Source organism: Zosterops lateralis (genome assembly GCF_965231275.1).
Source record: "Zosterops lateralis genome assembly, chromosome: 37".
Classification (NCBI taxonomy): Eukaryota; Metazoa; Chordata; class Aves; order Passeriformes; family Zosteropidae; genus Zosterops; species Zosterops lateralis.
The window spans coordinates 968714-994937 of record NC_139797.1 but is presented as its reverse complement, the minus strand read 5'-3'; the positions used below and the strand labels follow the sequence as shown (position 1 = coordinate 994937).

Genomic DNA, 26224 nt, shown 5'->3' with positions numbered 1-26224 from the left:
CGAAAACAGCACAAAATGGCCCAAAACAGCCCAAAATGGCCCAAACCAGCCCAAAATGGGCCAAAACACCCAAAACCAGCCCGAAAATAGCACAAAAATGGCCCAAAAATGGTCCAAAACATCCCAAAAATAGCCCAAAACAGCTCAAAAACAGCACAAAAACAGCCCAAAAAAGCCCCAAAACAGCAAAAAACAGCTCAAAACCCCTCAAAACCAGCCCAAACCAGCCCAAAATGCCTCAAAAACAACCCAAAACACCCTCAAGAACTACCCAGAGCACCCAAAACCAGCCCGAAACAACCAGCCCAAAAACATCCCAGGTGTTTTTGGGTCTCTGGGGTATTTTGGGGGGAATTTTCGGGTATTTTTGGGGTGCCCCTGACCCCCATTTTCCCCCCTTTTCCCCTCAGTATTTGGGGTATTTTGGGGACGCCAAACACCAAAACCTGGGATGATTTTGGGTATATTTTGTGCTATTTTGGGGCTATTTGGGGATATTTTTGGGGGGATTTTTTTGGCGATTTTGGGGTGATTTTGGATGATTTTGGGGTGCCCCTGACCCCCGATTTTGTGCCCCCTCCTCAGTATTTGGGGTACTTTGGGGACGCCAAGCACCGCTACCAGCGGCTCTACGTGAAGTTCCTGGAGAACGTCAACAAGAAGGATTATGTGAGAGTTTGCTCCAGGAAACCCTGGCACCGGCCCCTGGCCCTCAGGTGGGACACCTGCCGCACCTGGGGACACCTGGGGACAGCTGGGGACACCTGGGGACACACCTGGGGACACCTGGGGGCAGCTGGGACACACCTGGGACACACCTGGGGACAGCTGGGGACACCTGGGGACAGCTGGGGACACACCTGGGACACACCTGGGACACTTGGACACACCTGGAATGACTTGAGGACACATGTGGACACACCTGGGGGCACTTGAGGACACCTGGGGACAGCTGAGACACACCTGGGACACACCTGGGGACACCTGGGGACACCTGGGACACACCTGGGGACACCTGGGACACCTGGGACACACCTGGGGACACACCTGGGGACACCTGGGGACACCTGGGGACACACCTGGGACACACCTGGGGACACCTGGGGACACACCTGGGGACACACCTGGGGACACCTGGGGACACACCTGGGGACACACCTGGGGACACACCTGAGGACACACCTGGGGACACCTGGGGACACACCTGGGGACACCTGGGACACCTGGGGACACACCTGGGACACACCTGGGGGACACCTGGGGGCACCTGGGGACACCTGGGACACACCTGGGGACACACCTGGGGACACCTGGGACACACCTGGGGACACACCTGGGGACACACCTGGGGACACACCTGAGGACACACCTGGGGACACCTGGGGACACACCTGGGGACACACCTGGGACACACCTGGGGACACACCTGGGGACACCTGGGACACACCTGGGGACACACCTGGGGACACACCTGGGGACACACCTGGGGACACCTGGGACACACCTGGGGCTCTCTATGGACACACCTGGGGACACCTGGGGACACACCTGGGGGACACCTGGGACACCTGGGGACACCTGGGACACCTGGGGACACCTGGGGCAGCTGGGGACACACCTGGGGACACCTGGGACACCTGGGGACACCTGGGGACACACCTGGGGACACCTGGGACACCTGGGGACACACCTGGGGACACCTGGGACACCTGGGACACACCTGGGACACACCTGGCCCCACCCTCTCTAACCCCGCCCATTTCCCCCTCTCTCCCCAGGAGACAACCCCACCCCAAGCCCAGCGCCCCCAAACCCCCTCCCCCCCCCAAAAACCCGGAGCCCCCCGAGAAAAACCCCCCGAAACCCGAGAAAACGCCCCAAAAACCCGAAAAACCCCCGAAAAACGAGAAAAACCCCCCGAAAGCTGAAAAAGCCGCCAAGAGCGAGGCCCCGCCCCCCCCGCGGGAGGCCCCGCCCCCCCCGCCCCGCCCCCCCGCGCCCCCCAAGGCCAAGGCCAGACCCCCCAAGGTGAAGGCGGAGCCGCCCCCCAAAAAGAGGAAAAAGTGGCTCAAGGAGGCGGCGACGACATCGGAGAGCGAGTCCAGCCCCGACCCCCAGAGCGAGGAGGGTGAGGGACCCAGATTTGGGGAGGGGATTCTGGAATTTGGGAGAGAATTCCGAAATTTGGGAGAGAATTCTGGAATTTGGGGAGAGAATTCTGGGATTTGGGGAGAGAATTCCGAAATTTGGGAGAGAATTCTGAAATTTGGGGAGGGGAGGATGAAATTTGGGAGGGAAACCCAAAAATCTGGGGAGGGAAACCCAAATTTGGGGAAGGGGAGACCGGAATTGGGGAGAGAACCCTGAAATTTGGGGAGGAGAGCCCCGAATTTGGGGAGAGGAGCCTCAGATTTGAGGAGAGAATTCCAAAATTTGGGGAAAGAATTTCAAAATCTGGGGAGAGAATTCCAAAATTTGGGGAGGGGAGGGCGGGATTTGGGGGGAGAACCCCAAAATCTGGGGAGGGAAACCCAAAATTCAGGGAGAGAACTCTGAAATTTGGGGAGAGAATTCCAAAACTTGTGGAGAGGAGCCCGAAATTTAGGAGGGAGCACTGAAATTTGGGGAGGGGACCCCGAAATTTGGGATGAGAATTCCAAAATTTGGGGAGGGGAGGACAGAATTTGAGGAGAGAAATCTGAAATTTGGGGAGGGAAACCCTAAATGGAGGAGGGAACCCTGAAATTTGGGAAGGGAAACCTCAAAATTTGGGGAGGGGAACTCCAAAATTTAGGGAGAGAAATCCGGAAATTTGGGGAGAGAATTCTGGAATTTGGGGGAGAATTCTGGGATTTGGGGAGAGAATTCCGAAATTTGGGGAGAGAATTCCGGAATTGGGGAGAGAATTCTGAAATTTGGGGAGAGAATTCTGAAATTTGGGGAGAGAATCCTGGGATTTGGGGAGAGAATTCTGGAATTTGGGGAGAGAATTCCGGAATTTGGGGAGAGAATTCCGAAATTTGGGGAGAGAATTCCGGAATTGGGGAGAGAATTCTGAAATTTGGGGAGAGAATTCTGAAATTTGGGGAGAGAATCCTGGGATTTGGGGAGAGAATTCTGGAATTTGGGGAGAGAATTCCGGAATTTGGGGAGAGAATTCCGAAATTTGGGGAGAGAATTCTGGAATTTGGGGAGGGGAGGGCAGAATTTGGGATGGGGGGATGTTTTTAGGTATATTGGAGTGATTTTGGGAGGAATTTTGACTCCCTGGAGTGGTTTCAGGGGATATTTTGGGGTGATTTTCAGGTTTTAGAGGGGGATCTTGGGGGGATATTTTTGGGCAATTTTGAGGTGATTTTGGGGGGGTCCTTGAGGTGATTTTGGGGGATATTTGGGGGTAATTTTCAGGTTTCAGATGGGGGATTGGGGGAGGATATTTTTAGGTATTTTGGGGTCATTTTGAGGATCAATGTAGTGGTTTTGGGAGGATAATTTTGGGTGATTTTGGGGTCCCTGGGATAGATTTTGGGGGTGATTTCAGATAGTTTAGGTGGGCGATTTTGGAGTCCCTGGGTTGATTTTGGGGGATATTTTGGGGTAATTTTTGGGGATCTCTGGGATAGTTATTTTGGGGTGGTTTTGGGGATCCCTGGAGTGGGTTTGGGGGGAGATTTTGGAGTTCCTGATATAGTTTTTTGAGGTGATTTTGGGGTTTTGGGTGGGGGGATTTTGACATCCCTGGGGTGATTTTGGGGGGATATTTTTAGGTATTTTCGGGTAATTTTCAGATTTTAGGGGGGGATTAGGGAGAGATATTTTTTGGTATTTTGGGGTGATTTTGGGGCAATATTTTAAGGTAATTTAGAGGTGCCCCTGCCCCTCTGGGTTTTGCTCCACCTGGGGGGAGCAGTGGGCGTGTCCCCCTTTAGGCCCCGCCCCTTAAAGCCCCCATCCCCATTCCAGAGCGGGCCCCCCCGGGGCGGGTGCTGAACACCCAGAGCTCCTGGGGGTGGTTTGGGGAGATTTTGGGGATATTTTGGGGAGATTTTGGGGTCTGTGGGCGTGTCCCCCTCAGGCCCCGCCCCTTAAAGCCCCCATCCCCATTCCAGAGCGGGCCCCCCCGGGGCGGGTGCTGAACACTCGGGCCATGAAGGAAATGTACCGGAGCTACGTGGAGATGTTGGTCAGCACCGCCCTGGACCCCGACATGATCCAGGCCCTGGAGGACACCAACGGTGAGCCCTGAGACCCCCGGGACCCCCTGAGACCCCCAGGGACCTTTCTGAGCCCCCCAGGGACCCTCTGAGCCCCCCAGGGACCCCCTGAGCCCCCCAGGGACCCCCTGAGACCCCCGGGACCCCCCTGAGACCCCCGGGACCCCCCTGAGACCCCCTGAACCCCCCCAGGACCCCCTGAGCCCCCCAGGACCCCCCAGGACCCCCCCCGAACCTCCAGGACCCCCCTGAGCCCCCCCAGGACCCCCTGAGCCCCCCAGGACCCCCTGAGACCCCCAGGGACCCCCTGAGCCTCCCCAGGACCCCCTGAGACCCCCTGAACCCCCCCAGGACCCCCCTGAGCTCCCCCAGGGACCGCCTGAGACCCCCCAGGAGCCCCCTGAGCCCCCCAGGACCCCCCAGGACCCCCCTGAGCCCCCCCAGGGACCCCCTGAGACCCCCAGGACCCCCCTAAACCCCCAAGGACCCCCTGAGCTCCCCCAGGATCCCCCTGAACCCCCCAGGGACCTTTCTGAGCCCCCCAGGACCCCCCTGGGCCCCCCAGGGACCTTTCTGAGCCCCCCAGGACCCCCCTGAGCCCCCCAGGACCCCCCTGAGTCCCCCCAGGACCCCCCTGAGCCCCCCAGGACCCCCCTAAACCCCCAGGACCCCCCTGAGCCCCCCAGGACCCCCCTAAACCCCCAGGATCCCCCTGAGGCCCCCCAGGGACCTTTCTGAGCCCCCCAGGACCCCCCTGAGACCCCCCAGGGACCGCCTGAGACCCCCCAGGACCCCCCTGAGCCCCCCAGGACCCCCTGAGCCCCCCAGGACCCCCCTGAGCCCCCCATCTCCCCCTCCCCAGACGAGCTGTACCTGCCCCCCATGAGGAAAATCGACGGGATCCTCAACGACCACAAGAAGAAGGTGCTGAAGAGGGTGACCCTCAACCCCAGCCTGCAGGTGGGTCTGGGGGGGGTCTATGGGGCTGGGAGCGGTCCCAGGAGGGGATCTGGGGGGGTTTGGGGTGTTTTGGGGGGGTTACAGAAGGGATTTGTGGGGTTGGGAAGGGTTCTGGGGGGTTTTCAGGGATTATGGAAGGGGTTTGGGGGGTTATGGGGGGGATCTGTGGGGCTGGGGGAGGATCTGGAGGGGATTTATGGGGTTGGGAGGGGATCTGTGGGGTTTTGGGGAGGTTATGGAAGGGATTTGTGGGGTTGGGAAGGGATCTGTGGGGTTGGGTGGATCTATGGGGGCTGTTGTGGGGTTTGGGGGGCACTGGAAGGGATCTGTGGGAGTTTGGGGGGGATCTGGGGGGGTTTGGGGGGGTTATGGAAGGGATTTATGGGGTTGGGAAGGGATCTGTGGGGTTTGGGGGGTGCTGGGAGGGGTTTGGGGGGTTATGGAAGGGATTTGTGGGGTTGGGGAGGGGATCTGTGGGGCTGGGGGGGTATATGGGAGGGATCTGTGGGGCTGGGGGGTTTATGGGAGGGATCTGTGGGGTTTGGGGGTCGCTCTGGGGTTGGGGGGCTCTCAGGGGCTGTTGTGGGGCCCTCAGGGGGGATCTGTGGGGCTGAGCTGACCCCTCAATGACCCCTCAGTGACCTGAGGTGGCTCAGGTGACCCCTCAGTGACCCCTCTGGGCTGAGGTGACCCCTCAGTGACCCCTCAGTGATCCTGTGGGGCTCAGGTGACCCCTCAGTGACCCCTCTGGGCTGAGGTGACGCCTCAGTGACCCCTCAGTGACCCTGTGGGGCTCAGGTGACCCCTCAGTGACCCCTCTGGGCTGAGGTGACCTGAGGTGGCTCAGGTGACCCCTCAGTGATCCCTCAATGACCCTCTGGTGACCCCTCAGTCACCTCTGGGGCTGAGGTGACCCTTCAGTGACCCCTTAGTGCCCTCCAGTGACCCCGTGAGGCTCAGGTGACCCTGCAGTGACCCCTCTGGGCTGAGGTGACCCCTCAGTGACCCCTCTGGGCTGAGGTGACCTGAGGTGGCTCAGGTGACCCCTCAGTGCCCCTTGGTGACCCTTCACTGCCCCCTCAGTGACCTGAGGTGGCTCAGTGACCCCTCTGCTGACCCTCTAGTGACCTTAGGGGCTGAAGTGACCCCTCAGTGACCCCTGGGGCTGAGATGACCCCTCAATGACCCCTCAGTGACCCCTCAGTGACCTGAGAGTGGCTCTGGTGACCCCTGAGGTGACTGAGGTGGCTCAGTGACCCCTCAGTGACCCAGGGGTGGCTGAGGTGACCCCGCAGTGACCCCTCTGGGCTGAAGTGACCCCACAGTGACCCGAGGTGTCTCAGTGACCCCCAGTGCCCCTCAGGTGACCCCTGGTGTCCCCTGGTGACCCGAGGTGTCTCAGTGACCCTCAGTGACCCCTCAGTGACCTGAGGGTGGTTCAGGTGACACCAGGGCCTGAGGTGACCCCTCAATGACCCCTCAGTGACCCTCAGGTGTTCTCTGGTGAACTCAGGTGTCTCTCAGGTGACCCAAGGTGGCTCAGTGACCCTCAGGTGACCCCTGAGTGACCTGAGGGTGGTTCAGGTGACCCCAAGGCCTGAGGTGACCCCTCAGTGACCCCTCAGTGACCCTCAGATGTCCCCTGGTGACCCTTGGTGTCTTTTTGGTGACCCGAGGTGTCTCAGTGACCCTCAGGTGACCCCTCAGTGACCCTCAGATGACCCCTGGTGACCCCTGGTGACCCGAGGTGTTTCAGTGACCCCCAGGTGACCCCCAGGTGACCCTCAGGTGCCCCCAGGTGACCCCGCTGTCCCCTTTCCCCCGCCCAGGAGGCCCTGCACACGTTCCCCCAGCTGCACGCCGAGCCCGCCGAGTCCCTGGTGAGGCTGCGCCCGGGGGGAGACCCCTACAACAGGAAAACCCTCAGCAAGGTCAAGAGGAGCGTGGGGAAACCACAGGTACGGGGGGTTTGGGGGTCACAGAGGGGTTTGGGGGGTCACAGAGGGGTCCCAGGTGGGTTTGGGGGTCCATGGAGACCCCTACAACAGGAAAACCCTCAGCAAAGTGAAGAGGAGCGTGGGGAAACCACAGGTACAAGGGGTTTGGGGGGTCCTGGGGGGTCACAGAGGGGTTTGGGGGGTCCCAGATGGGTCTGGGGGGTCCATGCAGACCCCTACAACAGGAAAACCCTCAGCAAGGTCAAGAGGAGCGTGGGGAAACCACAGGTACGGGGGGTTTGGGGGGTCCTGGGGGGTCACAGAGGGGTTTGGGGGGTCCCAGATGGGTCTGGGGGGTCCATGCAGACCCCTACAACAGGAAAACCCTCAGCAAGGTCAAGAGGAGCGTGGGGAAACCACAGGTACGGGGGGCACAGGTGGGATTTGGAGGGTCACAGGGGGGTTTGGGGGTCACAGAGGGGTCACAGGTGGGGTTTGGAATGTTCTTGAGGAGTTACAGGTGAGTTTTAGGAGTCCTAGAAGGGTCACAGGGGGCTTTGGAGGGTCACAGGTGGGTTTTGGGGGTCACAGAGGAGTCACAGGTGAGTTTTGGGGGTCACAGGTGGGTTTGGGGCTCCCAGAGGGTTTTAGGGGTCTCTAGAGGGGTCACAGGTGAGTTTTGGGGAGTCCCAGTGGCGTCACAGGTGAGTTTTGGAGGTTATAGGTGGGTTTTGGGGATCGCTAGGGGGGTCCCAGGTGAGTTTTGGGGTGTTACAGGTGGGTTTGGGGGGTCACAAAGGGGTCACAGAGGGTCTTGAGGGGTCCCAGAGGGATCACAGGTGAATTTTGGGGGTCCCAAAGGGATCACAGGTAAGTTTTGGGGGTCCCAGAGGAATTTCAGGGTCACCAGAAGAGTCACAGGTGAGTTTGGGGGGGGTCTCAGGTGAATTTGGAGGATCCTTGGGGATCCCAGGTGGGTTTGGGGGTTCCCAGGTGAATTTGGGGGTTCCAGGTGGGTTTGGGGGGCCACAAGTGGGTTGGGGGGTCACAGGTGAGTTTTGGGAGGTCACAGGTGGGTTCAGGGAGTCCCTGGGGATCCCAGGTGAGTTTGGGGGTCCCAAGTGGGTTTGGGGGTCCCTGGGGGTCTCAGGTGGGTCTGGGGGGTTCCCAGGTGGGTCTGGGGGGTCCCTGAGCCCAGGTGTCCCCGCAGGAGTTCAAGGTGGAGGTGGAGAAGTCGTTCCTGTACACGCTGTACCACTCCCTGCACCACTACAAGTACCACACCTTCCTGCGCTGCAAGGACGAGGTGAGCGCACCTGGGACACGCCCCTTTGTCACCTGGGACACGCCCCCGACACCTGGGACACGCCCCTGTGACACCTGGGACATGGCCCTGACACCTGGGACACGCCCCTGTCACCTGGGACACGCCCCCCTCACCTGGGACACGCCCCCCTCACCTGGGACACGCCCCGTGTCATCTGTCCCTCCCTCTCGCTGACCCCTCCCCATCCCTGTGGCCACCACGTCCACCCCGCTGACCACTCCCTATCCCAGTGGCCACTGTGGCCACCCCGCTGACCACACCTGTGTCCTATTGACCATCGCCTTCATGCTGACCATGTCACTGACCACCCTTATCACTGTGGCCACGCCCTGCCCCTCCCATCCCTCCCGCTGACCATTCCCCATCCCTGTGGCCACCCCTGACCACCCCGCTGACCACTCCCCATCCCTGTGGCCACCACGGCCACCCCGCTGACCACTCCCCATCCCTGTGGCCACCACGACCACCCTGCTGACCACTCCCTATCCCTGTGGCCACCACGACCACCCTGCTGACCACACCTGTGTCCTATTGACCATCCCCTTCATGCTGACCGTGTCACTGACCACCCTTATCACTGTGGCCACGCCCTGCCCCTCCCATCCCTCCCGCTGACCACTCCCCATCCCTGTGGCCACCACGGCCACCCCGCTGACCACTCCCTGCCCCTCCTCTCCCTCCTACTGACCACTCCCCATCCCTGTGGCCACCCCTGACCACCCCGCTGACCATTCCCCATCCCTGTGGCCACCCCTGACCACCCCGCTGACCATTCCCCATCCCTGTGGCCACCACGGCCACCCCGCTGACCAGTCCCCATCCCTGTGGCCACCACGGCCACCCTGCTGACCACTCCCCATCCCTGTGGCCACCACGGCCACCCTGCTGACCACTCCCCATCCCTGTGGCCACCATGGCCACCCCGCTGACCACTCCCCCTCCCCGCTGACCCCGCTGCCCACTCCCCGTCCCCACCCTGACCCTGCGGTGTCCCCTCAGACGACGGCGATCGAGGGCCGTGCGGAGGACCTGGGGCAGGAGGAGGTGGTGCAGCGCTGCATGCGCAACCAGCCCTGGCTCGAGCGGCTCTTCGACTCCTTCAGTGACCTGCTGGCCCAGGCCCGGGCCAAGTGCGCCTGACCCCTCCCCAAAATACAGCCGGGACCCCCCCGGGGAGTGACCACAGCCCCCCCGGACAGCACTGACCAGGACTGACCCTCCCGCCGAGGGGACGGGACACACGGCTGGAGCCCCTCTCTGAAATACGGGGGGATTCCTCTGTCCCAAAAATGGGGGTGGTCCTAAAGACCCTCAAAATGGGGGGGACAGGTGGGGACACACCTGAGACTCTCCTCCCCTGTCAGGGCACCCCAAAATGATTGGGGGGATTATCCCCCCCAAAATTCTCCCAAAGGAGGGGGATGGGGTGAACCCCCCACTCCTGAGCTGGGGGGGCTCCCCTGGGGCTGGGGGGGCTCCCCAAAAGTGGGGACACCCCAAAAATGGGGATAAATCCCCTCCTGGCAGGGTTGGGGACCCTCCCCCAAGAGATGGGGACACCTCCCATAGGGACAAGGGGACACCCCCTAAAATTGGGGGGCACCTGCCCTGAAGGAACAGGGCTGCCCCCTCCCCAAAAAAATGGGGACCCACACGGTTTTTTGGGGACCCCCCCTCCTCCCTCTTTGGGCACAGCACCCGTTTAGTAGGGACACCCCCCTCCCCAAAATCACCCCACAGGGTCGGTGTGTTCCCCCTCCCCGTTTTTATTTGGGGTGGGGGGCTCTGGACATTGAACCCCCCCAAAAAATTAAACCAGAGGGGTGTCCCGACCCCCCAAAAAAGGGAGGTCCCCCCAAAAACTCCCCCCCGGCGGAGCCCCCCCGTATTTATATATATGTATAAATGTCTATTAGCAGCCCCCCACTCTCCGCCCCGGGGGGGCCCATTTTGAGGAGGGGGTCCCTAATTTTGGGGAGGGGGGATCACCCAACACCTGAGTCCCTTTGGGGGTCTCCCCTCAACCCCCAGGCAGCCAACAGGGTTTATTTTTAGGGGGGGGGGTCCCAAAATTTGCCACTCCCCCCCATTGGGACCACCCCTCATTCCCCCCTCCCTTGAGGGGAACCTGTATATAAATTTTGGGGGGGGGGGGAGGGGGGTTAAAGTGAGGGGGGGTCCTGCCAAGGGATGGGGAGGGGTCCCCAAAATCACCATCAGCCCCCCCAAACCCCCCCACCGAGCTATTTATTGCCAAGTTACCCCCCCCTCCTCCCTCCTCGGATAAATTTGGGGGTGGGGGGGTTAAAAGGGAGGGGACACGCCCCTCCCCCCTCCCCCAGGAGGATTTTGGGGGGTGGGTGGGGGGTCCCCCTTTATCCCCCTCCCCTCCCCCAGGATTTTGGGGGCCCGGGGGGGGCTGTAAATAGTGTATATGGTCAAAGTCTCTATGTATCATATTGTATTTGCCCCCCCCCACCCCGGGGGTCGCATTTGCCCCCCCCCGGGGCAGTTCTCCCCCTCCCCCCCGGGGCATTTATACCCCCCCAGGGGTACATTTACCCCCCTCCCCCCTCCTCAATTTACCCCCCCTGGGTGGGGTCGAATTTACCCCTCCCCCACCCGGGTATCCAAACACAGCCCCTCCCCCACCCTGGGGGGGGGGGGTTATTTGCCCCTCCCCCCGCACCCCCTTTCTCCAATTTTAGGGGGGGAGGGGCTTCTCTTCTTCCCCCCTCACCCTCCCCACCCTTCCCCATTTTTTTTTTTGTTCATTTCGGGGTTTTTTTTAATTATTATTATAATTATTATTATATATATTGGGGGCTCTCCCCCCCTCCCCTCCCCTCCCCCTGGAGCTTCCCTCCCTTCCCCTCCCCCCTTGGGGGGGTTTTTGGGGGGATTTGGGGGGGGGTTTGAGGGGTCCTCCCCCAGCCCCGGTACCCTCCTCCCCCTTTTCTACGGTGTATCGTGACGGGCGTGTCGTGGGTGTTGCCGAGACCTTTTTATCGTTCCCCAGGCTCCGAGAGTTTTTTTGGGGCAATTTTCGGGGAGGTTTTGGGTGGGGGGATAACACGGTTTTGGGGTGGGGGGGTCAGATTTTGGGGGATGAGGTTTGAGGGTCCCATAATGGAGGTTTTATTTTTGGGGAGGGGTCAGATTTGGGGGGGGTCACTCAAGTTTGGGGGATGAGGTTTGAGGGTCCCAAAATGGGGATTTTATTTTAGGGGAGGGGTCAAATTTGGGGGAGTCACTCAAATTTGGGGGGCAGATTTGAGGGTCTCATAATGAAGGTTTTATTTTTGGGGGGGTTTCAAATTTGGGGGAGTCACTAAAATTTGGGGGATGAGGTTTGAGGGTCCCATAATGGGGATTTTATTTTTGGGGGGGTTTCAAATTTGAGGGAGTCACTCAAATTTGAGGGTCCCATAATGGGGGTTTTATTTTTGGGGGGGTGTCAAATTTGGGGGAGTCACTAAAATTTGGGGGGCCGATTTGAGGGTCTCAGAGGTTTTATTTTAGGGGAAGGTCAGATTTGGGGGGGTCAGTCAGATTTTGGGGAGCAGGTTTGAGGGTCCCATAATGGGGATTTTATTTTAGGGGAGGGGTCAAATTTGGGGGAGTCACTCAAATTTGGGGGGCAGATTTGAGGGTCCCATAATGAGGGTTTTATTTTTGGGGGGGTTTCAAATTTGGGGGGGTCACTCAAATTTGGGGGGCAGATTTGAGGGTCCCATAATGGGGATTTTATTTTTGGGGGGGTTTCAAATTTGGGGGGTCACTCAGATTTGGGGGATGAGGTTTGAGGGTCCCAAAATGGTATTTTTGGGGGGGGTTTCAAATTTGGGGGGGGTCACTCAAGTTTGGGGGATGAAGTTTGAGGGTCCCATAATGGGGGTTTCATTTTTTTGGGGGATTGTCAAATTTGGGGGAGTCACAAAATTTTGGGGGAGCAGATTTGAGGGTCCCATAATGGGGATTTCATTTTTAAAGGAGGAAAAAACCTGGATTTCAGGGGTCCAAATTTGGAGAGATGGTGAGAATAGGGTTCAGATTTTGGGGGGGGGGGGGGGGCTCAATCTTGGAGCTTTAATTTTTTGGGGAGTTCAGATTTCAAGGCTCAAAATTTGGAGAGTTTGTGAGGATGGGGTTCAGATTTTGGGGGGGCTCAGTTTTGGAGCTTTAATTTTTTGGGGAGTTCAGATTTCAAGGCTCAAAATTTGGAGAATTTTCTGAGAATGGAGTTCAGATTTGGGGGGGGGTTATATGAGTTGGGGGAGCTCAATTTTGGAGCTTTAATTTTTTGGGGGGAGGGTCTCATTTTAGGGCTCACAATTTGGAGTTTGTAAGGGTGGGGTTCAGATTTGGGAGGGGGCTCAGTTTTGGGGCTTTAATATTTTTCAGGGGGGTTCATATTTCCCACCCTTTTCCCCTCACGTTTCTCACTTTTCCCTCTCACACTTCCCGCCCTTCTGTCCCCTCACATTTCCCATCATTTTTGGCCTCGTGTTGCCTGGTTTTTTCCCCCTTTATCTTTTACACCCATTTTTCCTCCCGTTTCCTGTATTTTCCCCCTCATTTCCCACCCTTCTTACCCCTCATGTCTTCTGCTCTTTTTCCCTCACGTTTCCCACCCTTTTCCTCCTCACATTTCCCACCCTTTTCTCCCCTCCTGTTTCATACCTTTTCTTCCTCTCATATCCCATCTTTTTTGCTCATTTTCTGTCCTTTTTTGCCTTCCATTTCTCTCCATTTTCTCTCCTCACGCTTCTCACTCCTTTCTCCTTTCACGTTTCCCGCCCTTTTCTCCCCTCACGTTTCCCGCCCTTTTTCTCCCCTCACGTTTCCCGCCCTTTTCTCCCCTCACGTTTCCCGCCCTTTTTCTCCCCTCACGTTTCCCGCCCTTTTCTCCCCTCACGTTTCCCGCCCTTTTTCTCCCCTCACGTTTCCCGCCCTTTCTCCCCTCACGTTTCCCGCCCTTTTTCTCCCCTCACGTTTCCCGCCCTTTTTCCCCTCACGTTTCCCGCCCTTTTTCTCCCCTCACGTTTCCCGCTCCTTTTCTCCCCTCACGTTTCCCGCCCTTTTCTCCCCTCACGTTTCCCGCCCTTTTCTCCCCTCACGTTTCCCGCCCTTTTCTCCCCTCACGTTTCCCGCCCTTTTTCTCCCTTCACGTTTCCCGCCCTTTTTGTCCTTCCCACCTTTCTCCCACTCCCCCTGCCCTCGGCTCTGTGGCTGGATAAAGGAGAGAACTGCAGGCAGAAAAAGTGAACAGTCACAGGTTGAATTAAGAACAATGTACTAAAAACAGCAACGAGACAAAGCAAGAGTTCTGAGCTGCCAAAGCTTATGGATGACAAAGGAAACCCTGTGATGACAACAAGGTGGATGGACATGGAAACACCCAGCAGGAATGGATGACTTGAGAGGAAAAGTAAAACTTGCAGGAGGGAAAAATGAGGGAACGAAAGTGCAGCATCAGGAGGGGAGAAAATGAGGGAAATGTGAGGGGAAAAGGGTGGAAAACGTGAGGTAAAAAATTTGGGAAATGTAAGGGGAAAAAAGGGCGGGAAACAAAAGGTAAAAACTGGGAAATAGAAGGGGAAAAAAAACAGGAAATGTGAGGGGGAAAGGGTGGAAAATGTGAAATAAAAAATGGGAAATGCCAGGAAAAAAAGGGTGGGAAATGTGAGGTAAAAAATTGGGAAATGTAAGGGGGAAAAAGGTGGGAAATGTGAGGAGGAAAAGGGCAGAAACTAAAGGTAAAAAATGGGAAATATAAGGGAAAAAAGGGTGGGAAATGTGAGGGGGAGAAAAAAGAGAGAAATGGAAGGCAAAAAAGGACAGAAAATGAGCAGAAGAGATGGGACATGAGAGCAAGAAAAGGTATGAAACAGAAGGGGAGAAAAGGTGGGGAAATGTGAGGGGAGAAAAAGGTGGGAAATATGAGGGGGAAAAGGGTGGGAAACATGAGATAAAAAAGGGGAAATGTAAGGGAAAAAAGGGTGGGAAATATGAGGGAGGAAAAGAGCAAGAAACAAAAGGTAAAAAATGGGAAATACAAGGGGAAAAAGACTGGAAACATGAGGGGACGAAAAGGGCGGGAAACGTGAGGGGGAAAATGGCGGGAAACGTGAGGGGGGAAAAGGGCGGGAAATGTGAGGGGAGAAAAGGGCGGGAAACGTGAGGGGGAAAAAGGCGGGAACGTGAGGGGAGAAAAGGGCGGGAAACGTGAGGGGGAAAAAAGGGCGGGAAACGTGAGGGGAAAAAGGGCGGGAAACGTGAGGGGAGAAAAGGGCGGGAAATGTGAGGGGAGAAAAGGGTGGGAAACGTGAGGGGGAAAAAGGGCAGGAAACGTGAGGGGAAAATGGAAAATTGCCGCACAAACAACACAAGCTCAGGGTCCTGCTCAGATTCAGCAGCTCAGAATATTTAGTTCACCATGAATAAACGACTTTGTGGAAAGAAGAATTTTGAGAGACTTCGGGAAAGGTGAGGAAAAAACCTCATCCTGACCAGGAGAATCCCAAAGTCGTGTCACATTCCCACCACCTTTTAATCCCATGGAAGGGAATTTATCTCTTGGTGAGGTGGGAGGGAAACAAATTAACCCAAGAGATGGAAAATTGAAACAGTTTTATCCTTGGAAAGGGATTTTTTGGGGGGATATTTTGGGGTGATTTTCAGTTTTTTTCAGGAAGGATTTTGGGGAGATATTTTTAGATATTTTGAGGTGATTTTGGACTTGTTGTGGGGGGATTTTGGGGATCTCTGGGATAGTTTTTGAGGGGATATTTTGTGGTCCCTGGGGTAGTTTTGGGAATATTTTGGGTGATTTTGGGGATATTTTGGGTATTTTTGGGTTTTTAGGGGGGCATGTTGGGGGGATTTTTTTGGGTTATTTTGAGGTCCCTGGTGTAGTTTTTTGGGGTGATTTTGGGGGTCCCTGGGATAATTTTATTTGAGGTGATTTTGGTGTCACTGAGGTGATTGCAGGAGGTTAATTTGGGGTAATTCTGAGGTCCTTGGGAGGGTTTTGGGGGATATTTTTAGGTCTTTTGGGGTAATTTTGGGGCTTTGAGAGGAATTTTGGAAGTTGAGGTGCACTCAGATGGTGGCGGGGCCCGGGTGGGGATCGGGGTGGGTTTGGGAGGTGCTGAGGGGATTTTGGGGGGTCCTGAAGGGATTTTGGGGGGTCCTGAGGGAATTTCAGGAGGTCCCGAGAAGATTTCAGAGAGTTCCAAGGAATTTTGGGGGTCTCAAGAGGATTTGGGGGGTCCTGAAGGGATTTTGGGAGGTTTCAGGTGCATTTTGGGAGGTCCTGAAAGGATTTGGGGGATCCCGAGGGAATTTTGGGGGTCCTGAGGGAATTTTGGGGTGTCCCAGGTGCATTTTCAGAGGTCCCGAGTGGATTTTGGAGGGTTCTGAGGGGTCGAGAGGAGTTCTGAGGGGGAGGAGAAAAGGAAAGGGGGGCGTGGGGGATGATTTTGGGGCAGAAACACCAAAATTTGGGGGTTTTAGTGGATGGGGCGAGGGAGGGGAGGGGACATTGAGGGGATTTGTGGGAATGGGGAGGAATTTGGGGTGTGAACGGGGGATTTTTGGGGTGAGAAGGGGAAATTGGTGTCCAGGGAGGGTTTGGGAGCAGATTTGGGGTTCAAAAGGAGCCCCTTGAGGCCAAAAACGCCAAAAAAGTGGAAAATTTGGATTGAGGACGAAAAAGAAGGTGGAGGAGCTCTTGAAACACACTCGGGGACCCCCAAGATCCCCTCAGGACCCTCCAAAATCCGTCTGGTACCCCCCAAAATCCCCTCTGGATCTTCCCAAACCCACCCGGGACCCCCAAAATCCCTTCAGGACCCCCCAAAACCCACTCGGGACCCCCAAACCCACATGGGACCCCCCAAACTCACCCAGAACCCCCCAAAATCCCCTCCGGACCTCCCAAAACCCACCTGGGACCCTCAAAATCCACTTGCAACCCCCTAAACCCACCCGGGACCCCCCCAAATCCTCTCAGGACCCCCCAAAATCCCCTCGGAACCTCCCAAACCCCACCCGGGACCCCCAAAATCCCCTTGAGACCCCCCCCCAAAACGCACCCGGGACCCCCAAAACCCACCCAGGACACCCCCAAATCCCTTCGTGACCTCCCCAAACCCTCCTAGAACGCCCCAAAATCCCTTCAAGACTTCCCAAAACCCACCCGGGACCCCCCAAATCCTCTCCAGACCCCTTAAAATCCACTCGGGATCCCCCAAAACCCACCCGGGACCCCCAAAACCCACCCGAGAGCCCCCCATATCCTTAAGGAACCTCCCAAAACCCATCCAGGACCCCCAAATCCTCTCAAGACCCCCCAAAATCTCTTCGAGACCTCCCCAAACCCGCCCGGGACCCCCCAAATCCCCTCCCGATTCCCCAAATCCTCCTCCGCTTTCCAAGGGGGCGTGGTCTCACTTAATATATGCAAGCCACGCCCCCTTTCGCTGACGCAGCATCTCAAAAACTCAGAAAGGGGCGTAGCCAAAAGAAGGCGCGGCCAATAGGATTGGGCGTGGTTCCCGCCGAAGGGGGCGTGGCCACGCCCGGCGGCGTCTCCCTGGTAACGGCGCGCGGCGCCGGGTCCTCCCCCCCGGTAGGCGGCGCCACCCGTCGTGCCCCGCGCGGCGCCGCCCCCAGCGGAGGGAGCGGAGCAGCCGCGGTAAAATGGCGGCGGGGCCCGGGCGGGGGGTCCGGGGGGGACCGGGGCGGCTTTTGGGGGGTCCCGGGAGGGTCTGGGGTCCCGCCGGGGGTCCTGAGGGGAAATTCGGGGTCGGGGGAAAGGAGAACCGGGGGGTCCGCGGTGGGTTCGGGGCGGGAACGGCGCCGATCGGGGGGCGGGAGGGGGCGGGGGGTGCTGAGGGAGGGGGGCGGGAGGGGAGGGCGGGTCGGGGAAGCTTTTGGGGTGAAAATTTGGGATTTAGGGAAAATTAAAGGGTTTGAGGATGGGCAGAGGGGGGTGAGGGGTGAGGGGAGGGGGAATGAAGGATTTTGGGGTTAAAAATGGTGATTTTGGGGGTATAACGATGAGGTTTGGGGGTCCTGAGGGGGGATTTGGGGGTCCTGAGGGGGGATTGGGGATGGCAGCGGGAATTGGGGGCGGGATCGCGGAATTTGGGTTTTTTTTAGGGAATAAAGGAAAGATTTGGGGGTGCGGGGAGAGAAATGAAGGGTTTTAGATCCGGGGAGAGGATTTTGGGCTAAAAAAAGGCACATTTGGGATCCAGAGGCGGCGTTTGAGGGAGGGAGGGGATTTTGGGGTCAGATCAGGGGGTTTGGGGTTTCGGGGGGGAAAAAGAGGGTTTGGGAGGGAATTCCTGGGGAAAAATAAAGATTTGGGGAAAAATAGAGAATTTGGGGTACGGGGAAGAGTTTGGGGAGAAATTGGAGGGGTTTGGGTAAATTTTTGGGGATTTTTGAGGCGGGATTTGGGGTGTTTTGGGGGGGTTTGGGACAGAGAGGAGGATTTTGGGGCAGAATTGGGGATTTGAGAGGGAAAAAAGGGGATTTGGAGGGTAAAAAGGAGAGAAGGAAATGGGGAAAAAAGGAAAAAAAAAGGAAATTGGGAAAAAAGAAAAATGGGACAAAAAGGGAAAATGGGGGAAAATAGGAAAAGAAATGGGAAAAATAGGGAAAATGGGAGAGTGGGGGAAAATGAGGAAAAAATGGAAAAAAGGGGGAAATAAGTGGGAAAAGAGGGAGGGAATGGGAAAAAAAGGTAAAAAGAAAAAAGGGAAAATGAGAAAAATGGAAAAATAGGGAAAAATAGGGAAAAAATAGGGTAAAAGGGGACAAAGTGGGGAAAAATGGGAGAAAATTGGGAAAAAAGGGGGAAAAATAGGGAAAATGTAAAAAAAGGGGGAAATGGGGAATAAAAGGGGAAAAATGAGGAATAAAAGGGGGGGAAATGGGAAAAAAACAGGGAAAAGGAGAATAAAAAGGGGGGAAATGGGATAAAAAGGGAAGAAAGGTGAGATAAAAAGGGGGAAATGGGGGAAAATGGGAAAAAACAGGAAAAAAACTGAGATAAAAAGAGAAAAATGGGGGAAAGGGGGAAGAAAGTGCAAAAAAAGGGATAAATGGGGGAAAATGGGGAAAAGAAATGGGAGAAAAGGGGGAAAAGAGGAAAAATGGGGAAGAAATAGGAAAAAATGGGATAAAAAGGGGAGGAAAAAGGGGGGAAATGAGGAAGAAATGGGGGAAAACAGGAAAAAGGGGGAAAATGGGAAAAAAAGCAGGGGAAAAGCAAAAAAGGGGAAAAAAGTGGGAAAAATAGGGAAAAATGGGAAGAAATGGGGAAAAATAGGAAAAAAAGGGGATAAAAATAGGGGGAAATAGAAAAAGAATGGGATAAGGGAAAAGGGGGGAAGAATAGGAAAAAATAGGGTAAAAAGGGGAGAATAGGGAAAAAAAAGCAAAAAAAGTGAGAAAATCAGGAAAAAAGTGGAAAAATGGGGGAAAAGTGGGGGAAAAATGGGGGAAAAGTGGGGGAAAAGGGAGAAAAATGGGAAATAAAGTGGCAAAAAGGGGGAAAAATGGAAAAAAATTGGGAGAAATGGGGAAAAAAGTGGGAAAGATGGGGAAAAAATAGCAAAAAATTGGGAAAAATGGGGAAAAGAGGGGAAATGGGGGGAAAGGGGGAAAAATGGAAGAGAAATGGGGGGAAAGTGGGAAAAATGGCGAAAAAGTGCGGAAAATGGGAAAAAAGTGGGGAAAATGGGGAAAAAAGTGGGAAAACTGGAAAAAGGGGAAAAGTAGGGGGGAAAAGGGAAGAATGGGAAAAATGGGGAAAGGATTGTGAAAAATGGGAAAAAAGTGGGAAAAACGGGGGGAAAAGTGCGAAAAATGGGGAAAAAATTGGGAAAAAATTAGGAAAAATGGGAAAAAAGTGGAAAAAAAAAAAAAAGGAAAAAAACAGGGAAAAATGGGAAACTCTTAGGAAGGGCTAAACTGGGGTGAAAAACATCAATTTTGGTATTTCTAACCCCTTTTTTTCCCCCTGTCCAGGTTGTCCCATGGAGGAGGAGGAGAAGCCCCCCCGGGGGGGGGAGGAGCCGGCCCAGGATGGGGGAGGGGCAGCCGGGGGGGCCCCCCCGGAGCCTGAGGGGGCCCTGGGGCCCAGCCAGAGCTTACTGGTCAGACTGGGACACACTGGGGGGACTGGGAGGGGCTGGGACCCCCATGAGGGGGTCTGGGGGGGATTTAGGGGGAGATCTGGGGGGCTGGGACCCCCCTGAGGGGGATTTTGGGGGCATTGGGAGGTCCCTGAAGGGGGTTTGGGAGGATTTGGGGGAAGATTTGGGGGGGCTGGGATCCCCCTGAGGGGGTTTGGGGGGGATTTGGGGACCTTGGGGGACCCCTTAGAGGGATCTGGGGGAGATTGGGGGGGCTGGGACCCCCCTGACGGGGTTTGGGGGGGATTTGGGGGGTTTTGAGAGGATTTGGGGGGCTGGGATCCCCCTGAGGGGGTTTGGGGGGGATTTGGGGGCCTTGGGGGACCCCTTAGAGGGATTTGGGGGAGATTTGGGGGGGCTGTGACCTCCTTGATGGGATTTTGGGGGGATTTGGGGGAGATTTGGGGGGGCTGGGACCCCCGTGAAGGGATTTTGGGGGTGTTTTGGGGGTCTGGGACCCCCCTGAAGGGATTTTGGGGGGAGATTTGGGGGACTGAGACCCCCTTGCGTGGGTTTGGGAGGATTTGGGGGGACTGGGACCCTCCTGAGAGGATTTTGGGGGGATTTAGGGGGGCTGGGACCTCCCGGAGGGGATTTTGTGGTGTTTTTGGGGGTGTTTTGGGATGTTTTGGGGTGTTTTGGGGTATGTTTGGGGTCTGTGCCCCCCTGAGGTGTGTGTTGGGGTCTCCCCCCACAGAAGGCCCTGCAGCGCCTGGTCAGTGGTGGCCTCCTCTGGGGACAAGGTGAGACTGGCCCCGCGTCACCTGGGGGTCCCTGTGTCACCTGGGGGTCCCTGTGTCACCTGGGGGGTCCTGGTGTCACTTGGGGGATCCTGGTGTCACCTGGGGAGTGTCCCAATGTCACCTGGGGGGGTCTTAATGTCACCTGGCGTGTCTCCAGTGTCACCTGTGGGGTCCTGATGTCACCTGGGGGGTCCTGGTGTCACCTGTGGGGTCCTGATGTCACCTGGGGGGTCTTAATGTCACCTGGAGGGAGGGGTAGTGTCACCTGAGGGGGTTCTGATGTCACCTGGGAGGGTCCTGATGTCACCTGGGGGTGCTCAGTGTCACCTGGGGGTGCTCAGTGTCACCTGGGGGGTCCCCAATGTCACCTGTGGGGTCCCTGTGTCACTTGGAGGGCGGGATGGTGTCACCTGGGAGGGTCCCAATATCACCTGGAGGTCCCTCAGGGTCGCCTGGGGTCACCTGGGGGGGCCTCAATGTCACCTGGGGGGTTCTGATGTCCCCTGGGTCAGCTGGGGGGGTCCTCGTGTCACCTGGGGAGGTCCTCATGTCCCCAGGTGTGTCCCCGGGTGTCCCAGGTGTGTCCCCAGGTGTGTCCCCAGGTGTCCCCAGGTGTGTCCCCAATGTCCCCAGGTGTGTCACTGTCCCCTCTGTCCCCAGAGTCCCCCCGGCCTCGTTGGTGTTGGGGACCCCGACCTGAGGGCGGCCCGGTGAGTCACCAGTGTGCACCAGTATGGACCAGTACAGACCAGTGAATCCCAGTTCAGCCCAGTACAGACCAGTGAATCCCAGTTCACACCAGTTCAGACCAGTTCCCTTCCCAGTTCACACCAGTTCAGCCCAGTACAGACCAGTGAATCCCATTTCCCTTCCCAGTCCAGCCCAGTGAATCCCAATTCAGCCCAGTACAGACCAGTAAATCCCAGTTCCCTTCCCAGTTCAGCCCAGTGAATCCCAGTTCACACCAGTTCAGCCCAGTACAACCCAGTGAATCCCAGTTCCCTTCCCAGTTACCCCAGTACAGCCCAATTCCCTTCCCAGTTCAGCCCAGTGCTCCCAGTATGGCCCAGTTCCCTTCCCAGTTCAACACAGTCCATCCCAGTTCAGCCCAGTGAATCCCAGTTCAGCCCAGTATAGACCAGTGAATCCCAGTTCCCTTTCCAGTCCAGCCCAGTTCACCTGCTGGTGCATCCCAGTCTGTCCCGTCGCTCCCAGTATATCCCAGTATACCCCAGTTCCATACGAGTTCCTCCCAGTATAACCCAATTTCCTCCCAGTCCATCCCAGTCCCATCCCAGTATCCCCAGTAACCCCTCCCATCCCCTCCCAGTCCATCCCAGTCACTCCCAATCCCCTCCCAGTCTAACCCAGTCTAACCCAGTCCCTCCCAGTATAAACCAGTCCCATCTCAGTCCATCTCAGTCCGTTCCAGTCCCTCCCAGTCCATCCCAGTATAACCCAGTTCCTTCCCAGTCCATCCCAATCCTTCTCAGTATAAACCAGTTCCTTCCCAGTCCCTCCCAGTTCCCTCCCAGTTCCCTCCCAGTTCCCTCCCAGTCCCTCCCAGTTCCCTCCCAGTTCCCTCCCAGTCCCCTCCCAGTCCCTCCCAGTCCATCCCAGTATAACCCAGTCCCCTCCCAGTCCATCCCAGTCCCTCCCAGTCCCTCCCAGTATAACCCAGTCCCCCCCACTCCCCCCTGCCCCAAATCTGGGGTTTTTCACCCCAAATTTCCTCCCCCAGGTCTGGGAGGCCTCGGGGGGCCCGGGGGGGGCCCTGGAGCAGCTGCAGCTCAGCAGGTGAGACCCCCAAATTTGGGGAGGGGGGACCCCAAAATACACCCCCAAATTTGGGGAGGGGGGACCCCAAAATACACCCCAAAACCTGGGGGCACCCCAAAATGGGGGGAGGGACCCCAAAATTTGGGGGATGAGACCCCAAAATAGGACCCAAAATTTGGGGAGGGGGGATCCCAAAATAGGACCCAAAATTTGGGGGAGGACCTGAAAATCTGGGGGGGGTCCCAAATTTGGAGAGGAGGGAGACCAAAATACACCCCAAAATATGGGGAGGGGGGACCCCAAAATTTGGGGGATGAGACCCCAAAATAGAACCCAAAAATTGGGGGTGAAACTCCAAAATTTGGGGAGGGGGGGAAGACCCAAAATTTGGGGGAGATCCTAAAATGTGGGAGGGGGATCCCAAAGTATGAGGGGGAGATCCCAAAATCTGGGGGGGGACCCCAAAATAGACCCCAAAATTTGGGGGGGGAAGCCCAAAAATTGGAGGGGGAGGGGGGGGATTCTAAAATGTGGGCCGGTCCCAAATTTGGGGTGGGTGGACCCCAAAATAGACCCCAAAATGTGAGGAGGGGACTCCAAAATTTGGGAGCAGATCCCCTGTGCCCATTTTTGGGGTCCCTGTGTCGGTTTTTGGGGTTCAGGGGGGTCCCAGTGCCCATTTTTGGGGTCCCTGTCCCCATTTTTGGGGTCCCAGTTCCCATTTTTGGGGTCTCAGTGCCCATTTTTGGGGTCCAGGGTGGTCCCAATACCCATTTTTGGGGTCCCTGTCCCCATTTTCGGGGTCCCAGTGCCCATTTTTGGGGTCCCTGTCCCCATTTTCGGGGTCCCAGTTCCCATTTTTGGGGTCCCTGTCCCCATTTTTGGGGTCCCAGTTCCCATTTTTGGGGTCTCAGTGCCCATTTTTGGGGTCCAGGGTGGTCCCAATACCCATTTTTTGTGTCCCTGTGCCCATTTTCATGGTCCCAATGCAGGTTTTTGGGGTCCAGGGTGGTCCCAATACCCATTTTTGGGGTTCCAGTTCCCATTTTCGGGATCCCAGTGCCCATTTTTGGGGTTCAGGGGGGTCCCAATACCCATTTTTGGAGTTCAGGGGGGTCCCAATACCCATTTTTGGGGTTCCAGTGCCCATTTTCGGGGTCCCAGTGCCCATTTTTGGGGTCCAGGGTGGTCTCAATACCCATTTTTTGGGTCCCAGTGCCCATTTTTGGGGTCCCAGTTCCCATTTTTGGGGTCCCAGTGCCCATTTTTGGGGTCCAGAGTGGTCCCAGTGCTGGTTTTTGGGGTCCCAGTGCCCATTTCTGTCTCTGACCCCTGTCCCTGTCCCCATTTTTGGGGTCTCAGTTCCCATTTTGGGGGTCCAGAGGGTCCCAGTTCCCATTTTTGGAGTCCCAATACCCATTTTTGGGGAACTCTGTACCCATTTTTGGGGTCCCAATGCCATTTTTGGACTCCAGGGTGGTCCCAATACCCATTTTTGGGGTCCCAGTTCACATTTTCGGGGTCCCAGTCCCCATTTTTGGGGTCCCAGTCCCCATTTTGGGATCCCAGTGTTGGTTTTTGGGGTCCCAGTGCCTGTTTTGGGTTCCCAGTCCCTGTTTCTGTCCCTGACCCCCTGTCCCAGTCCCCATTTTGGGATCCCAGTGCAGGTTTTTGGGGGTCCCAGTCCCCATTTTGGGATCCCAGTGTGGGTTTTTGGGGGTCCCTGTCCCCATTTTGGGGTCCCAGTGCTGGTTTTTGGGGTCCCAGTCCCCATTTTGGGGTCCCAGTCCCCATTTTGGGGTCCCAGTGTGGGTTTTTGGGGGTCCCAGTCCCCATTTTGGGATCCCAGTGCAGGTTTTTGGGGGTCCCAGTCCCCATTTTGGGATCCCAGTGTGGGTTTTTGGGGGTCCCAGTCCCCATTTTGGGGTCCCAGTGCAGGTTTTTGGGGGTCCCAGTCCCCATTTTGGGGTCCCAGTGTGGGTTTTTGGGGGTCCCTGTCCCCATTTTGGGGTCCCAGTGTGGGTTTTGGGGGTCCCAGTCCCCATTTCTGTCCCTAACCCCTGTCCCTGTCCGTGTCCCCAGCGGGGAGGGCTCCCCCGAGGACGAGGAGCTCGAGGTGGTGGCCGAAGTTCGTCTGGGGGCCCTGGGGGGGCTGGGGGGCACCTCGGGGCTCCTCCTGCGCAGGGACCGGCCCTGGAGGGGCCCAAAAGGAGGTGGGACACAACTCTGGGGGAAATTTGGGGAGTTTGGGAGAATTTTGGGGGGCATTGGAGGGATTTGGGGAGGATTTTTGGGGATTTGGTGGGATTTTGGGAGATTTTTGGGTAGATTTGGGGAGGGTTTGGGGGGATTTGGGGGTATTTTGGAGGGATTTGGGGGTGCTGGTGGGATTTGGGGAAGATTTGGGGGCATTTGGAGAGATTTTGGGGAAATTGTGGGGCAGTTTGAGGGAATTTGGGGAGATTTTTGGGGATGTTTTGGAGGATTTTGGGGGGCCCTGGGGGGGCTGGGGGGCACCTCGGGGCTCCTCCTGCGCAGGGACCGGCCCTGGAGGGGCCCAAAAGGAGGTGGGACACAATTCTGGGGAGATTTGGGGGAAATTTGGGGGGATTTGGGGAGGTTTGAGGGGATTTGGGGGGAATTTTGGGGCGTTTTTGGGATGTCGGGGGGGATTTCGGGGAGTTTTTTGGGCTGTTGGGGGGATTTTGGGATGATTTTGGGGCAGTTTGAGGAGATTTTGGGGGGATTTTTTGGGATTTGGGAGGATTTTGGGGATGTTTGAATGGATTTTGGGGAGGTTTGGGGAGGTTTGAGGGGATTTTGGGGGGTTTTTTGGGCTGTTGGGGGGATTTGGGGATGATTTTGGGGCAGTTTGAGGAGATTTTGGGAGGAGTTTGGTGGGTTGGGGAAGATTTGGGAGGATTTTGAGGAGATTTTGGGGGGTTGGGGGGAATTTTGGGGCAGTTTGGGGGGATTTTGACGTAGGTTGGGGGTGATTTGAGGAGGATTTGGGGGGGATTTGGTGAGATTTTGGGAGATTGGGGGGGATTTGGGGGGATTTTAGGAGGGTTTAGGTGGGTTGGGGAAGATTTGGGAGGATTTGGGGGAGTTTGGGGACATTTTGGGCAATTTTGGGAGAATTCTGGGAGTATTTGGGGGGATTTTCAGGGCATTTGGGGAGGATTTGGTGGGATTTTGGGAGATTTGGGGGGGTTTGGGGGATTATGGGGGGATTTTGGTGGGTTAGGGAAGATTTGGGAGGATTTTGGGCAGGTTTGGGGGGATTTGGGGGAATTTTGGGGAGGTTCAGGGGGATTTGGGGGAATGTTCAGGGTGTTTCGAGAGATTTTGGGGAGATTTTGGGACATTTGGGGGATTGGAGGAAATTTTGGGATATTTGGGAGGAGTTCTGGGAGTATTTGGTGGGATTTTCAGGGCGTTTGGGGAGATTTTGGGGGGATTTTTGGGGATTTGGAGAGGATTTGGGGGGATTTTGGGAGATTGGGGGGGATTTGGGGGGATTTTGGGAGTGTTTTGGTGGGTTGGTGAAGATTTGGGAGGATTTTGGGGGGTTTGGGGACATTTTGGGCAGTTTGGGGGAATTCTGGGAGTATTTGGTGGGATTTGGGGAGGTTTGGTGGGATTTTGGGGGGATTTTTTGCGATTTGGAGAGGATCTTCTGGGATTTTGGGAGGGGTTTGGTGGGTTGGGGAAGATTTGGGAGGATTTTGGGGGGTTTGGGGACATTTTGGGATATTTGGGGGGAGTTCTGGGAGTATTTGGTGGGATTTTCAGGGTGTTTGGGAAGGTTTTGGGGGGATTTTGGGGATTTGGGGAGGACTTTGGGGGGATTTTGGGAGTGTTTTGGTGGCTTGGTGAAGAATTGGGAAGATTTTGGGGATGTTTGAGTGGATTTTGGGGGATTTGGGGAGGTTTGGGGTAATTTTGGGGGATTTTGGGGCTGTTCAGGAGGATTTGGGAGGATTTCGAGGAGATTTGGGGAAGGTTTGGGGGCATTGGGGGAGATTTCGGGGGAGTTTTGGGGGGTTTT

General features: G+C 56.4%; 2 protein-coding genes across 2 annotated transcripts in view; both read left to right on the top strand.

Annotated features, from left to right (window-relative positions):
• The window catches only part of PRR12 (proline rich 12), a gene marked incomplete at its 5' end in the record, with an annotated part of 33770 nt that extends 23210 nt beyond the window's left edge, over positions 1 to 10560 (top strand). Inside the window, 7 exon segments of the mRNA XM_083882146.1 lie at positions 586 to 716; positions 1779 to 2128; positions 4110 to 4235; positions 5077 to 5174; positions 7004 to 7132; positions 8322 to 8417; positions 9438 to 10560. Coding sequence (XP_083738272.1) covers positions 586 to 716; positions 1779 to 2128; positions 4110 to 4235; positions 5077 to 5174; positions 7004 to 7132; positions 8322 to 8417; positions 9438 to 9578 — 1071 coding nt within the window. The 3' untranslated portion in view covers positions 9579 to 10560.
• Positions 10561 to 17111: 6551 nt separating this feature from the next.
• Positions 17112 to 24621, top strand: LOC310921884 (uncharacterized protein; the record flags this gene model as incomplete). Its single annotated transcript, XM_083882145.1, has 7 exons — positions 17112 to 17139; positions 19485 to 19612; positions 20349 to 20394; positions 21055 to 21104; positions 22136 to 22191; positions 24256 to 24386; positions 24617 to 24621. Exons 2-7 carry the CDS (start codon positions 19493 to 19495, stop codon positions 24619 to 24621), a joined length of 408 nt encoding a protein of 135 aa, XP_083738271.1. The 5' UTR covers positions 17112 to 17139; positions 19485 to 19492.
• Between the last annotated feature and the right edge of the window lie 1603 nt (positions 24622 to 26224).